At 32.5% G+C, this 15,851-nt stretch overlaps 2 protein-coding genes across 7 annotated transcripts; one reads left to right on the top strand and one right to left on the bottom strand.

The window, feature by feature from the left end:
* Positions 1-1,327: 1,327 nt before the first annotated feature.
* On the bottom strand, positions 1,328-9,256 carry LOC123882290 (rRNA (cytosine-C(5))-methyltransferase NOP2C). 6 transcript variants are annotated; one of them, XM_045931119.1, is made up of 12 exons: positions 8,918-9,256; positions 8,483-8,798; positions 8,253-8,400; positions 7,472-7,609; positions 6,841-6,903; positions 5,101-5,222; positions 4,783-5,014; positions 3,715-3,926; positions 3,201-3,301; positions 2,352-2,433; positions 2,011-2,072; positions 1,328-1,891 (listed from the first exon to the last, which is right to left on the bottom strand). In XM_045931119.1, exons 1-12 carry the CDS (start codon positions 9,160-9,162, stop codon positions 1,777-1,779), a joined length of 1,836 nt encoding a protein of 611 aa, XP_045787075.1. In that variant the 5' UTR covers positions 9,163-9,256; the 3' UTR covers positions 1,328-1,776. The 6 variants fall into 6 exon arrangements, 4 of the variants coding, with proteins under 4 accessions (XP_045787075.1, XP_045787077.1, XP_045787076.1 ...); XM_045931120.1 differs by having other exon boundaries at positions 1,793-1,891; positions 2,007-2,072; positions 8,918-9,216; XR_006799753.1 differs by lacking the exon at positions 3,201-3,301 and having other exon boundaries at positions 1,812-1,891; positions 8,918-9,217.
* A 1,887-nt stretch (positions 9,257-11,143) lies between these two features.
* Positions 11,144-14,017, top strand: LOC123882287 (aspartyl protease family protein 2-like). Its single transcript, XM_045931115.1, has one exon. It carries the CDS (start codon positions 11,858-11,860, stop codon positions 13,526-13,528), a length of 1,671 nt encoding a protein of 556 aa, XP_045787071.1. The 5' UTR covers positions 11,144-11,857; the 3' UTR covers positions 13,529-14,017.
* The last annotated feature ends 1,834 nt before the right edge of the window (positions 14,018-15,851 follow it).

The following is a 15,851-nucleotide window of genomic DNA, read 5'->3' as shown; positions in this document are numbered from 1 at the left end:
TTATTAGCTTCTTGTCATTTCTTGTGACTGATTAGTGCCGTATCCTAATAGATAAGCACATCTATTGATAAATTTGGAACCTTCACACCTTTTATATCATTACCCTACGTACTCACTTTGTGTTACCATTTGATTCCGCCATATTAGGTAAATGTTATTTTCATGACATGTGATCCTTTCTTTGCATATTTATGTGTATAAATACCTAACATATATCCTTTCAAAACATGCAAAAACATTTTCATGTTGTTATAAACCAATTAGTTCTCATAAACTATCTCTTTTTTTTTGTGTGTGGTTCTTTTTCGTCTTTCTTCCACTTATATGGCTTCATGTGAGAACAACGATGCGAGTTTAGTAGATATTGATTTTGAGGCTTTTGAAATTGATGAAAATCTCTTGAGAGAATTGCTCGAAGAAGAAGAGGGCAAGAGCGAAAATGTTCATGGTAACAAAGAATGCATAGTAGAATCACTAGAAGAAAGAAATGTTAATAATCCTAACCTAATGTGTGCAGAGCATGAGGGGAAGCAGGACAACTGTTTGGAGCAGAATGAGTGTCAATATGTTCATGACTTTGAGTGGCTAAATATGATGGACATGACAGAACCAAGCAATCAACTAGATGAAGTGATGAAAATGAATTGGTTTGTAGATGATGTTGTTGAGAAGTTAGAATTTGATTTTGGTTATGCTAATGGAGAATGTTGTCCTCAAATTTACGATGGACATTTCTCTAGTGATGCTAGTTATGGTTGTTTGTGGGAAAATTATTGATATTTAGCTACTAGTAATATGAAGAATGAATGGGGGAAGGGACAATAGCAAAAGTAGTTGAAGAATCTAATTTATAATTGTGGCAAGTTAAAGAGCATAATTTTAGCTTTTAGCTTCCACCAAATTATGTCATGATCTATAATAATACTAATAACAAGTGTTGACAATTGTAAAAAGTGTGCATATTCCATTGTTTAATCATAGCAAGTTTTTTTTTTTTTTGGTAAAAAAGAAGTTTTTAAAAACATGTCAGAATAAAGTTTTTTATGCCGTAGGGTAATGATAAAACGTAACAATTTAATATAATTAGTGAAAATTGTTTAATAAAATAAATAATGAAAAAACATGATTACATGTTAAACTTTGAAATTAAATTTAACAATATTGATTGAAAAATCACACATGAACAAAGCAAGACTAAATGCAAGTTTTGGAATCAATGTAATCGGATTTGGATCCTCTCCAATTTTTTCCTAAATGTAATCACATCATCTAGTGAATCAATACTTAAAGTCTAAAAGGTGAGTGTCACATCGCCAAATTCAAGCAATTGAAAAAAAGCTAATCAACTCAAAAGAAGAAAAAAAAGTCATAGAGGATAGAGCAGCCTTGTAAAATTCAAATTCAAATTCAAAATAATGAAGTAAAAGAGGAACTAAAGTTAATAAATTAACCAAAACCCTAACCTTTTAGAACCAAACTCTGTCTAACCAAAAATATTTTCAACAATCTTTTTCCTTTTTACTACCAAGGAAAAACATGAAGTTACAATTAAATTACCTCAAATGTAAGAAACTTGCTGTCTATCCAGATTGTAACAATGAAATTAATCAACCATAGTCATAGTTTTTGAATGCACCGTTAATATATTACCGAATGGACGTATGTGAAGCTCCCCAGACTGTAGTCAGAAGCCAATTTTAAAAACTTAAATGGCTTCCTGCAGTTGAAATTCTCAAAGCGAACACAGATCCATGCTAACCATCTCGCAAATAGCTGTCAGGTATCTTTAGATCCGACAGCAAACTTAGCAATGAAGAATCCAATTGTATCGAGGGGAGATGATGGGTCGAATCTCTGAACAAGGTTTTCCTCACCAAGTCGTAACCATTCTCTGTACATAAAGACAAGATAATGTGGAGCCAAAAATCAGCATAGAAATCAGTTATTTTTGGATAAAAAGAAATAAAAGCTCTATACTTCAAAGCTACAGCAAATATTGAAGTTACTTACTCTACATATCCATCAGGAAACTCACAGCTACCAACAAGACCAGGTCCTCCAATTTTTGGGTGCTGAATAAATAAACAACCAAGTTGTGTGAGTGTGAGCTACTAAGTAATTTACAGGAAAATCAAAATATTTGTTTGCATTAAAAAAAATCCCATCTTGTAAGATTATCTAAGTAAGAAGAGTAACCTTCCCGCAATTACATAATCCATTTTTATGAGAAAATAATCCAGCCTTAGAATTTTAGAAGTCTAATCATATATTTTTTGACGGATAGAATAGAAGTCTAATCAACGGAAAAAACAAAAATGGGAAATTAAGATGGTAAAGAATTAACATCAAACCTGCGGTGCCAGTGACAGATATTTGTATTTATCCAAAGCATATCGAACTAATGCTTCATTCTCACCAGGATTTATCGTACAACTATTCAAGATAAGCATCAATAGATCAGTTTTACAGAAATGTCACACACAAAAGAAGGCAAACACAACTTATAACCAACACATCGGTTTGACTGCAACATATTGGCACAACAAAACCCGAGATAATTCGAAAAACAAAATCATTTTGTATTTTGTATGATGCTGTTCCTACAGGTTTGGCTGCAAGCCTTGAACAGATTCCAAACATTAAGTTGAGACTAAATAATAAAATATATTTCAAAGCATTACAAAATAACACAATTAGTGTTTAGCAGTGTTTGTTAACAAATATGCTTAAACACATTTATTATAGTGAAAAACATGAAAATGTTTGCACTTATGATATGGAACTTCATTCAACCAAGAATCATTGCAATTGCAAGGGACAATCTTGAAGGTAAAACAGGAAAAGTTTATAGTGTGATTATTTATCCTACATCATATGCACTAAGAAACAAGAACTTAAAAACTCAAAGAGGGTACATGTGAACCCAATAAAACTACTGTTAAAGATACCTGACCCTGACTGCAGACTACAATAGATAACTTGTAATAACGAGGTTAAGCATGCATAGAGCAATGTGATCTAGGAAGCACCGACACTCCTCAGATTAGGCGTGTCCGTGGAAACGTGTCGGTGTCCGTGTCCGACACCGACACTTATGATTACACTAAATTATGTCATTTTTCCAAATTTTTATCGGTGTCGGCGTGTCAGTGTCCGTGTCTGTGCTTCATAGAATGTGATCAACAAATGCGCATACTTACGTGGAATAGACTATTACTCCACCAGGTCGAACCAATTGAACAGCCTGGTCAAACATCCTTCTCTGGTATTTTGCATGGCTTCTTAAAGATTCAATTGTGTCCTACCAAAAACAAGGCAATGCAGGGTCACTTATCTTTTCTTAAAAAAAACCTTTTCTGTTGTTGCTTTTGGTATATCAGAAAATAACTACAAACTTAACCATCCAAATAGAGATGATTGCTACACATTACACTGACCAAACTAAGTTCTAACTTCTAAGATATTGATCCATTACTTCTACATCCTATAGAAAAATTCAGGTATATGTTAAGATGTAAACGTTATAGAACAGGAATTAGCTGTTAACAATTATATTTGCTAATAATTCAGAAGTGAAAAATGAGGAGTCAACTACTTGAAGATTTGTAGGTCCCTGTTTGCTATATATATTTGCACCAGTGCGTGCAAATTGGTCTATGTGTGAGTATAAATTCAAGTAAATGCAGACCAAATTTCAATGAACGGATCTTCTACCTCTCCAGCAAATAACCGAGGCCTTAAACCAAGGGCAGAACAGGGAGCATCAAGAAGAACTCTATCAAAACTGTCAGGATTGAAACCTTTTAAACTGTCAACCCTGCCACCCCCGCTCTGATTTCTACCAGGTCCATTTCGAGCTCTTCGCATGCTCTTTCTGATTTCAGCTTTGCTAGGATAAGCTCCTCCATGTATCTTTTCACCTTTACCTATTGTTTACATTATTTAAAAATAGAACCATAAATTGTTGATAGAAAAAAAAAAAAAAAAAAAAAACTCAAGTCTATACAAACATTTTTATAAAAAATAAATAACTATTATTTAAAGTGGCATTATTGACCATTTTACAACCAAGTCTACACAAACATAAAACGGGAAAGAAGTAGAAAAGTAAATGATAGTTTTATGATGGTAAAGATACATGTTGACCTTCAACAAACCAGCATCCAATAGTGGAAGCAAATTAAACAGGAGTGAAAAATAAATTTCTCTAATGTTAGAATTGTAGAGGAAGTGCTTGGCAGAGGAAATAATACTATATTAAACAAACATAAATTTAGACAGTTACAGAGTAATTCAATGTTATCTCAATAATTAAACACAGAATACTATACATGTATTAGTGATTTAATCTGCTTTATAGACAAGTGTCAATACATGAGTACATGCAATATGCAATAAGTGTTTCATCTTTTTCTGTAACCTGTATGCAATAAAATATTCAGACGGAAAATATACTCCCTCCGTCTCATTATAGTGTTCTGTATGAAATATGTTTGTCTCAAATTGTTTGTCACATGAGAATACCAATATAGAATTTTCTTTTTAACTTTCCTATAAATATAATCCACTCACTTAGTTAGTCCACCTTATACTCCCTCGGTCTCTCCGTCTCATTATAGTGTTCTGTATGAAATGTGTTTGTCTCAAATTGTTTGTCACTTGAGAATACCAATATAGTAATTTTTTTTTTAACTTTCCTATAATCCACTCAATTAGTTAGTCCACCTAACTACTACTTTCAGCAGGTAGCAACTAGCAAGTACGGGAATAGAACTTACCCACCATTTTCTTCCAAAGTCTCAGTTTTAAAACTTTCGGTACCAAGAGGTGGCATTTTTTCTACTTGCAAATTTGAAGACACTTGATTCTTCACATCATTGGTGGCATTATTGTGGCATGTATCAATAGAAGTATCAATATCATTTCTTAGAGAAACAGATTTACAAGCATCTAACTTAAATGCTTTTATGCAACTCAAGCCCAATTCAGCTGCCAGTTTTTGAATATCCAGAACCTAGACAACAATAAAAAATTGGTATGTTAAGAAACCAAATATTTATCACAAGTCTACAAGATTCAAATACAGTTTGGAATTTCCACCTTATTATGAGATCTATCAGTTGCAATGACCTCTCCTTTATCCTTCATAAGTATTGCAATTGCAGTTGTTTTCCCTCCTGGTGCAGCACACATATCTAGTATCCGCTCACCCATTTGTGGATCTGAATAACAAAAAATTGATCAATATAAAAGAATTAAGACAAAAACTCACGAAGAGATAAGAGGATAACAAACACAAAACAGCAACAAATAATAATAATTGAGTGAAGTATGACATTTATATTAACATTTAGTTTTATCCGTCACATTATAAAACGCCCATGATACAGAAGTTGAAGTCCCTTTACAAGATAATAGAAGAAGAAAACTAAACAAACCGAAAAATCAATGTAACTTTTTTAAATATTTGTCAAAATATAAATGTTTAAGCAAAGAAAACATTGAAAGAAAAGCATAAGTAAACAGAGCTATATATGTTTTCCTTCTCAAACCTAAAATTAAAAATTAATAGTAAATAACTTTTGATTTTTTTTTTATGCAAAGTAAATAACTTTTGATTAAGAGTACAATTCATGACACGGGTAAATGCAAAAGAAATTACACAAAATAAAACAAGAAAAGCATATTGGCTCAAAAGATCACTCTAATCCCTTTGCGAATCTGACATCCAACCTTCACACCCCTACTAAAAGGCCATGTTCTGAGGTCCCCATAAATGCCAGAAAAACCCTATCCAATTAAGGTTCAAATTCAACTTCTCACGGTTGTGTTTGAAACCATGTTATTAATCTTCGGATAGCGGTGCAGAGTTCCGGACCCCAGAACAACTAATGCGGAATAGCTGCCATTGCAGAGACTAAAAAACAGTAAAAACTAAACATAAATCCCAAAAGGATACATAAATACTCAAAATAGAAAAATACACAAAATTAAAGGGATAACCATACTTAATTATAATTTATTTTGGTCATTTCTCACTAACATTTAAAATCAAAACCCAATATAACTTAACTGCTGATTGAACTTCTAAAAGTAATTAAAAGATGAGGGAAGAACAAAAGAACAGCGGAAAACCCGAAGAACAGAAGAAAGGAAACCAAAAGAAAAAACAAGAACAATCGTCAACACACGCAGAAGGAAAGCAAAAGAAACAGGGGCCCTCACAGTTTGCACGCCGAGGGAGAACAGAGTTGCACACAGAAGAACAGTTTGCTCGTGAAGAATAAAATAGGTAACTTTCAATAAATGGAAATGACCAATGTACCCTTAAATATAAACAGAACAGTTAAAAATTATGGGTATTTGAGGGATTTCTCTGTGTGAACACCGATAGTGGCCGCAAAGGAACAACTGGGCTGCAACTTTAACACGATTCACAGCCACAACTGCCGCACCTGTTGAACGCGGCTCGCTGGCCAAATGCGCGACAGTGGACCACGCCACCACTCTGCAAATCCGTGATTACCTGTGAAAGCAGCACGGTTGACAAGATAGGTTTTAAATATGCAGTACTTGCTAAAAATCTCTCTAATCCCTTTGCAAATCTGACATAGAACCTCCTCTCACTCCCCTACAAAGGCTATGTGCTAAGACCCACATGAATGTTTGAAAAACACCATCCAATGTGGGCTCAAAATCAACTTGTCAAATTTGTGGTTTAATCTGAAGATTTAACTGAAGGATAATAGGCTATAATACAAAAGCATTTGCAACCAAGGAAAAAAATCCTTGTAAGTCAACCAAAGGAGGAAATAAGAAATGAGACTGTAACTTACGTACCTAAAGCATGAGCAGCAATAATGCTTGGCAGGTTTTGAAGAAATATTTCGCCCTCAAGCACATCTGGAAAACCAAAAGGAAATAATATTAGAGTAGCCATACACATGCAATCAAATACAGAAGGCAAAGATGATGCTACGAAGGAAATGAACCAACACATGCTAAAATAAACAGAATGAGCCCTTCTAAATGCAGAGATGTTGCTTCACTCGCACAAACTTGTTGGGAAACAAAATAAAAAAAGTCGTGCTAAATCTGTGGCTTGGCCCATCATATCATACAAGTGAAACTTAATAAGTAATAAGTCAATTCGACCAGGCTTCAATATCTTAACCAGTTTAGAACTAAAGACAGAAGGTGGAAACAATAAAAAAATTATTGAAAAAAACAATGGTATGTATATTAAAAAGAAATAAATAAAAATGAATACATTTTTAAAAGGATTAGTTATATGTGAAATTGCTGAAGTATTGATGTGGATTCTATTGGTCGTCAACTCGTTATGTTTTCAAAATTGATTTAACACAAGAACATAATTGCAAAATTTAAAGAGATGATAGAAAGACTGCAATAATCAGTTTCGGCAAAACCAGCAATATAATATCCCATATAAATAAGAGATTAAACTTACTGTGAAAAGAATGAAGTTCATATACTCTATCCTTCATATCCACACCAAGTCCTTCAGTAACACGGAACATTCCAGCCCTTGACAACATTGCAGTTCCTTGGCCAATATATAGCCCATTTCGTTCAAGATAATATGGATCTGTGAAACAAAAGAAGCTAAGAAATCATATCGGCCATATTAAAAAAGTTTACTCAAAGTCTCAAACAGAAGAAATTATCCTCTAAAACAAGCCATTGTAATTATAAGTAAAAAAATACTAAACAGAATTTTTAAAATCAAATATATACATATCTTTTACTATGTAAAGCTTTAGTTTTTCAATAAAGAAATTAGAGGAAAAAAATTACAATGTCAATGTCTGTTTGAAAACACAATCCCATCGTTGCCCCCAATGACTGCATCCAATTTATATGTTACATAAACTTTGCATCAAGCACGACTTATTAGAAATGAAACTGAAATAACCCTACAACAATTATGAGTCTTTTAACTAGTACTTTATTATAATTTGCAATGAGCTCCTACATCTGAACACTTTTCAAAAGCTCTCTAGTGTAATTTCTCCATATCCACCACCTACAAACTTCTAAAGGCTTATTTTCTAGTCAAATACTTATCTCGGTTAAGAAAGTCCTATAAGCCAGAAACTAATTATCCAAGCTCAGCAGTAAACAATTATGTTTTGGCAATGTTACGAAACTTCTTCATATTAGAATGCAAGTTACAACACAAGTATACCTAACTATCTACAGAGTTCAGACATAAATAGACTTGCTAGTACCTGTCTCAGATCCTTGAAGAGTTATACCACGCGTCATACCAGAGCTCCAACCTCCATCAGAACCCTGCTGTTCTATAGCAACAGAGACAGCAACTGTATCTCCTTTCTCCACATGAGCACTACAAGCCATTATACCAGGAATATACACCTAACGAAACAAACAAAAACAAACATAATCAGAAACAAATCAATCACAAAGATAACAAAAAATCCCCCAAATCAAATCAAACCTGAGCTCCCCGGAGAACAGCTTCAGCACATTTCCTACTAACAATAACCTCTTTAGGAGCTACATTACCATAATCAACACGATGTGGTCCCGAACCCCAAACAAAAACAACATAATCAAGTCCAGGAATCCGACACTTCATAAACGGACCAGAATCTAAATCCAAACACTCCTTCAAAGGATTCACCACATCATCACCACCTTCAATATCACCACCATTCAACGATTGCTTCACAATCAAACGCAACTTCTCAATAACATCATCACTATTAGAACAAAGCGTGTTTACTCGAATACACGAGTATCTAGAAGGTCTCCTACAAAATCAAAAAATTCAATTATCGAGTTACATAACATAAAATCGTAAAATGATGAAATTCAATTGAGGACGGAAGCATTAATTAGGGTTTTGGATTTGGGGGAAAGTGTGAGTTACGTTAATGCGGATGAGATGCGAGAGAAATGATCGGAGCCATAAGCTTTGATGAAATAATTGTGAAGTTGAGGGTTCCAGTTGAGAGTGGGATTGAAGGAGTATCGTTGGGAAGAAGAAGAATCGTGATCGGAAAGTTGCATTGTTTGGTAAAATGTGGCGGTAACGGTGGAGTTGGATGAGTTAGGGGTTTTATGAAGGGTTCTGTAACTGGTGGTTAGAAAGAACAAGTCCCTCGCTTTCTTCATTCAAATAGGAATGTGTACTAGAGAGAGTAACATCTAGGGCTTCACACGAGTTAGGCAGTGTCAGTGTCCTTTTTACCAAGTTTGGGTTAGTACTAAGTACTACCATATTGCTACTAAGTTTTTATTGCGGTTAAAGGTGACTAATTTTTATCGGATAATTTGTGGAACGGTCTTTTTAACCGAATTTTCTTTATATATGTATAGTTATGAATTGAATTTTTTACCACGGAATCAATAAGAAAGAGAGCAAAATATGGAAACCAATAAATGTATTTGGACTAACTTTAGTCCAAATACATTAGTTGAGACCAGATCATTTACCGTAAATGAAGAGTTCAATTCAATCTCAGACTTCAAAAAAATAAATATTAAATATAATTAATTATTAAAAGTTGATTTCAAGAGAAACTCTTCTATACTGTCAAAAAAAAAAAGAGAAACTCTTCTATGGTCATGGGTCCAAAACAAGAATATCTCTGATTTCAATGGTATGGATGCTCAAACATGAGGAACATAGGGAATTGTCACGGGAGGAATCATTTCTCACATTCATTGGTTTTCGTATTTTTCTATCTTCTCTATTTTTTTCTTTCAAACCAAACACATCTTAAGAGTCCGTTTGATCTGCAAAGTATAAGAACTTGACAGAATAGTACATGACAATAAAAGAAAGAACAACACATGACAAACATTTAAGATTTTGAAGAAACTTTGTGTTATACGATATTTTGTGGACAAAAGGTTATTTTGGTATTTTAGACTTATGCAGAGGACAAAAAGTTGTCACGTGGTTCTGTGGGGAACAAAATTCAGTTTTTGTCATGTCCATTAGCCCCAGTTTGTCCAGTATCATGAACAGTTTTAAATCAAACAAAGTACAACTGAAGTTGTTCTATTCAGTCCTTGTTTTTTAGCAGATCAAACACACTCTTAATGAAACTCACAATCAATAGTGAAATTTTGTTGTGCCAAAAAAAATGTAAAATTTTGAATTCAAGGGAAGCGCTTAATTTAATAATATCAGCATTTTTCGTTGAGTTGAAATTTATATACATTGATGGATAGAGAGACATTGATTTGGGAAGAAGAGAAAGAAAGAATAAAAGTAAACATGTAAATTTAATGGTGATGATTGAACAATTGAGACAATTGAGAAAGAATATTTGTTTGAGAGAATCCATTCTTTCCGAGGGAGTGTCTCTTTGTCTTTTAGATATTGGGAGAGTGTCATGTCTTTGTTTTGAATATTTTTCATTGAATAAATTTATTTATTGTCCATTTTCTCTAATTTTCTTTAAGTAAAACAGATATGAAACGTGATTTTGAATATGCAATATTTTGCTTTTGTGTGACTAATAAAAATAGGAGAATTAATTTATCCTCAAATAAACACTATTTTACCAAAAAAAATCTTTTTATAAAAAAAAAAACTCAGGAAGTAAATTATTAATTTGATTAACATTTTTTTGGTTTAAATATGATTTTAGTAAAGAAAAAAGTTTAAATAAGATGAAAAAAAAAAGTTTAAATAGAGGAAGTGTGAGGGGAGCTTAATAACATTAGTAGTGAGCTGGTTTAATCTAGTAGATAAATAGAAACCCTGATCCATCATAGGAAGCATCACTCACATCATTTGTTTAGCAACATACTTAGTAGAAGACACATGACTTAATTGATGACACTCAATTGGTTAACTTTATCCAACTTTTTCTAATAGGCAAATATCTATGTGCAGTCACAAACCAATACAGTTAATAAATTTAAGATTGTCGACGTTCAACCGGATATTATGCACTCGTTATTCAACAACCTCGTAAAATAAGGGCCAGATTAAAATTAGGACGATTTAAATTTTAACATCAAAATTTTATACTAAATAGAGACTATTTTAAAATTTGAAATAGCAACTTCACCTTATTGGAATTAAGAATTTACCTCCTTGTATATTATTCAAGTAACATGTGGATTTGTCTTTGATATATCTTCTATTCAATAGTAGGAAGAGGAAGACTTGTTTTGGCTCAAAAACTCTGACCAAAGACTAGAGAAAGAGCTTTCTTTTACTGACCACAAATTGGTGACAAAACAAAATGAGTTTGTATTTTTCTTCCTCCTAAGTTCATTTGACTTTCTAAACTTACTACATTGCATACAAGCTAGGTAACACACTAAAATCCATGACACATCACACACAACACAACACAATCACACATTCACAAAGACAGCTTCAGGAAACTGACAGGAAAATCCCTCTCAGAACAAGACCAACCATGTAACATAATTAATCATCTTAGTATATTGTTAATGTTAATGCATTATTATTAAAAAATTATAAAGCTTAAAACTTTACTATACCAATACTTACTATTATGAATCAAAACCGCGTTTTTGTACTCTACCTTTGACATTTGGTTTCCAAATTTTTCATTCATTCTACCAATAAAATCATCTCATAACTCTTAACTTCTGAATCAATTCTCACCCATTTCATTTTCATTCTTCAACAAAATTTCCCTTCTCCCAAAACATCATTTTTGCCTTAAAGGTTCAATTTTTTTTGTTTCATCTTCTTTCTTAAGCTCAAATTTTGATAAAGTTTTACTCTTTTCCCATTTGGGTCTCTGAATTTCTTCATTAAATTATATAAATTGCTTGATTTTAGGATTTTCATTGGGTCCAAGAAGAAATTTTTACCATGGTTGTGAAGGTTTTTTCATTTTTTATTCTTCTTGTGTTATGCTCTTTTGCTGTTGAAGCAATTTCTGATAATCATCATCATAATCACAATTACGATAGTCTCAAGAAAAATGGATCTTCACTTGCTGCAATAAAATTTCCTGAACATCCAAGTTTCAATGTTGTTTCTTCTTCTGAGGACACTGATTGTAGTTTCTCAAATTCAGACAAATTTGTAACTACTATGAAATCAGGTGAAGAAAGTGAGGATTTTGTAGCTTCAAATCCACACAATCAATCTGTGAAGTTTGATTTGAAACACATATCAATGAACAATGAAATTGAGCCAAAAAAATCTGTGATTGATTACACAGTAAGAGATTTGACAAGAATTCAAACTCTTCACACAAGGGTCATTGAAAAGAAGAATCAAAACACAATTTCAAGACTACAAAAGAAACAAACAAATTCAAAGCAATCCTACAAGCCAGCAGTTGCTCCGGTTGCGTCGTCGCCGGAATATTCGCCAAGTGGTTATTCAAGTCAACTTGTGGCAACTTTGGAATCAGGAGTAAGTCTTGGCTCTGGTGAGTATTTTATGGATGTGTTTATAGGTACACCACCTAAGCATTATTCTTTAATACTTGATACTGGTAGTGACCTTAATTGGATTCAATGTGTTCCTTGCATTGCTTGTTTTGAACAAAGTGGTCCTTATTATGATCCTAAAGAATCTAGTTCTTTTGAGAATATAACATGTAATGATCCTAGGTGTAAACTAGTTTCATCACCAGATCCACCTAAGCCATGTAAAGATGAGAATCAAACATGTCCTTACTTTTATTGGTATGGTGATAGTTCTAATACAACAGGTGATTTTGCATTGGAAACTTTTACTGTTAATCTTACAACTCCTAATGGAAAATCAGAACTTAAACATGTTGAAAATGTTATGTTTGGTTGTGGTCATTGGAATAGAGGACTATTTCACGGTGCGGCCGGTTTGTTAGGATTAGGAAGAGGACCATTATCATTTGCTTCACAACTTCAATCTTATTATGGTCATTCATTTTCATATTGTCTTGTGGATAGAAATAGTGACTCAAGTGTTAGTAGTAAGTTGATTTTCGGCGAAGATAAAGAGCTTCTTAGTCATCCTAATTTGAATTTCACTTCTTTTGTTGGTGGTGAAGAGAATTCAGTTGATACATTTTACTATGTTGGTATAAAATCTATTATGGTTGATGCTGAAGTGTTGAAGATACCAGAAGAAACTTGGCATTTATCAGAAGAAGGTTCTGGTGGTACAATAATTGATTCTGGTACAACTTTAACTTATTTTGCTGAACCTGCTTATGAGATTATTAAAGAAGCTTTTATGAAAAAGATTAAGGGATATGAAGTTGTTGAAGGTTTTCCACCTCTTAAGCCATGTTATAATGTATCAGGAATTGAGAAAATGGAGCTACCTGATTTTGGAATTTTGTTTTCTGATGGAGCAATGTGGGATTTTCCAGTAGAGAATTACTTTATACAGATTGAACCTGATGTTGTTTGTTTGGCTATTTTGGGGACTCCTAAGTCTGCACTTTCAATTATTGGAAATTATCAGCAGCAAAATTTTCATATACTTTATGATATGAAGAAATCTAGACTTGGTTATGCACCAATGAAATGTGCTGATGTTTAACATTTTTTTAGGGTTGAAACGGATCCGGTTCATCTTAATTCTATGCAGCCGACGTATCTGTAGTCATCTGGTTAAGATAAGACAATTCATATTTCAAGACAGTATTTTAGATTTAGTAAAAATCATAAAATCTACTTGAAATCTGGACTGCCCGATCTTAATCAAACAAAACCATAGATGCGCCGCCGACTACATGACTGTATGCGATTCGATCCAAGGTGTATACTGTATAGTCTCATAATTGTAAACAAGGTGATTAAGAGGGTAGATTTTTGGGTTTCTTTCATTAGATGGAAAGTTTTATACATAGGAAAAAACAAATAAGTTTAGGTTATATTTTTCAAGTGATGATAGAATCAGGCTTGAGGTAAATTACTGAGAGTCTGAAATTGGGTTATGACCAAACATTGTTTTGTATACATTTTAATTGATTCATTCTTGTATTTATTTTTTATTCAATTAATCAACTTAAATAATTTGATCTTTCAACTATGTATGCTATTCTGTTATGTCTTATGCTTCAACATTTGTTACTATTCTACTTTCTCATGGACCATTTCCTTTTGTATATATATATTTTTTTCACTTTTAAAATACTATTATTTTGAAATTTGATTAAATAAATAAATGATCAAATAGTTGTTTCTTAGATGTCAAATAATGTATTATTCAATGGCATTTTCTGTTAGGTCACTCAAACTTTTTGAATATAAAAGTAACAAATGCATGCCACTAAAGAATTGGTCAACTAAATTATAAAGTACTAAAGAATTCATGTACCATACAATTTTCCATCTTTGTCTATTGGCTTATGGAAATTTTCATTTGACACTTTTTCTAAACTTGATTAATGATAATCCTTTTTGTTTACTTGTTTTGTATGACTTTAATCTTTTGGTGGATTGATATGTTTGCCAAATTATATTACCAACTACACAATTAATTAATTCCATATGATATGAGTGTGAATTATGAAAGTTAAGTTTTCCATTCAATTGGTCTTGTGATGTGTGTATAAGCTATTAAGCTGGATAACTTTATTTGACTAATAGCTTATGCTTATTTTTTTCCTCTTTCAAAGTCCATTCAAACTTAGGCACGTCGAAGAAGAAATTATTTATTTAATCGAGACCCATGTTTCATCTTGAGAATATTGACTTCAAATTGAGTGAGACATAAATTAGGTGAACATATATATCAACCACATATGTGCTGCTAATAATTATTCATTCACAAACGTGTGGAAATGTATTATTTTCACATTTATGTAAAATAATGAAGGTTTCTAACATTTTTTATAAAAGAAAAAAAGAGTAAAATAATATGAAGCGACTAAAGAAATGTTAGAAACAATCCTAAGTTTAGCTTGAGTCAAAACCCCTATGACAAACAATGAATATTATTTGTAGCAAGGTCAAATAATTTTTTTAATTTATCAAAATCAAAATTTCTAATTTTATTTACTTTTTTTGAAGCACTAATTTTATTTAATTTTTAAACCAGTTTCTTAAAAAATTTATTATTTTTAAACGAGTTTTTTGCATATTTATTAACATAAATTTTTTAAAATATTAAATATATTTTTAATTCATATAAAATTACGGATCTATAAAGTTTACTCCATAGGGTGCGTTTGATCTGTTAAAAAATAAGGGACTGGACAAGACAACTCCTGCTGTACTGTGTTTGATTTTAAAACTGTTCTTGGTACTGGACAAACTGGGGGCCAAGGGACAGGACAAAACTTGAAATTCTTGTCCCCCACAGAACCACGGGACAACTTTTTGTCCTCAACACAAGTTGACTAAAATACCAAAATAATCTTTTGTCCACCAAACACCGTACAACACAAAGTTTGTTCAATACCTTAAACGTTTGTCTTGTGCTGTTCTGTATTGTACTGTCCTGTACTGTTCTGTCTAGTATTTATATTTTGCAGATCAAACGGACTCGTATGCTTTATAAATCAGCTGTTTAAATTATGTATGATTCCTTCTATTCTTTGTCTACAGTTACAACATGGTATATATAATGCTTCCTTAATTTCTTATTAAATGATCGTGTAAAACTTTTTTACATCGACACATTCCTATTAAACTCTTTTTTTTTCTTCTGTCAAATAATTTAGTGGTTGGAAATTTTAACCTTAAGATGAATAAATGAGATGTTCGGGGTTCGAACTTCGGCCCATACATAAGGGGCGATGCTCTTCACATGTGAGAGGGTGCATGTCTCTGAAATTTTAAAATTTTCACTAAACCCCTATATTTATTGCATTTTGCACCCCCTGACATTTTTTATTTTGCACCACTTACCCTAAAGA

This window comes from Trifolium pratense, linkage group LG4 (assembly GCF_020283565.1).
Source record: "Trifolium pratense cultivar HEN17-A07 linkage group LG4, ARS_RC_1.1, whole genome shotgun sequence".
Taxonomy (NCBI): Eukaryota; Viridiplantae; Streptophyta; class Magnoliopsida; order Fabales; family Fabaceae; genus Trifolium; species Trifolium pratense.
This window is presented reverse-complemented; position numbering and strand designations above follow the sequence as displayed.

Excerpts from the sequence above, each read along its gene's own strand:
- LOC123882287 (XM_045931115.1), top strand. The coding sequence starts at position 11,858 with ATGGTTGTGAAGGTTTTTTCATTTTTTATTCTTCTTGTGTTATGCTCT.
- LOC123882290 (XM_045931119.1), bottom strand. The coding sequence starts at position 9,162 with ATGAAGAAAGCGAGGGACTTGTTCTTTCTAACCACCAGTTACAGAACC. Across the intron at positions 5,015-5,100 it reads CTGATAGATCTCATAATAAG|GTTCTGGATATTCAAAAACT; the intron begins GTGGAAATTCCA and ends ATTGTTGTCTAG. Across the intron at positions 2,073-2,351 it reads ATCTGTCACTGGCACCGCAG|CACCCAAAAATTGGAGGACC; the intron begins GTTTGATGTTAA and ends TTATTTATTCAG.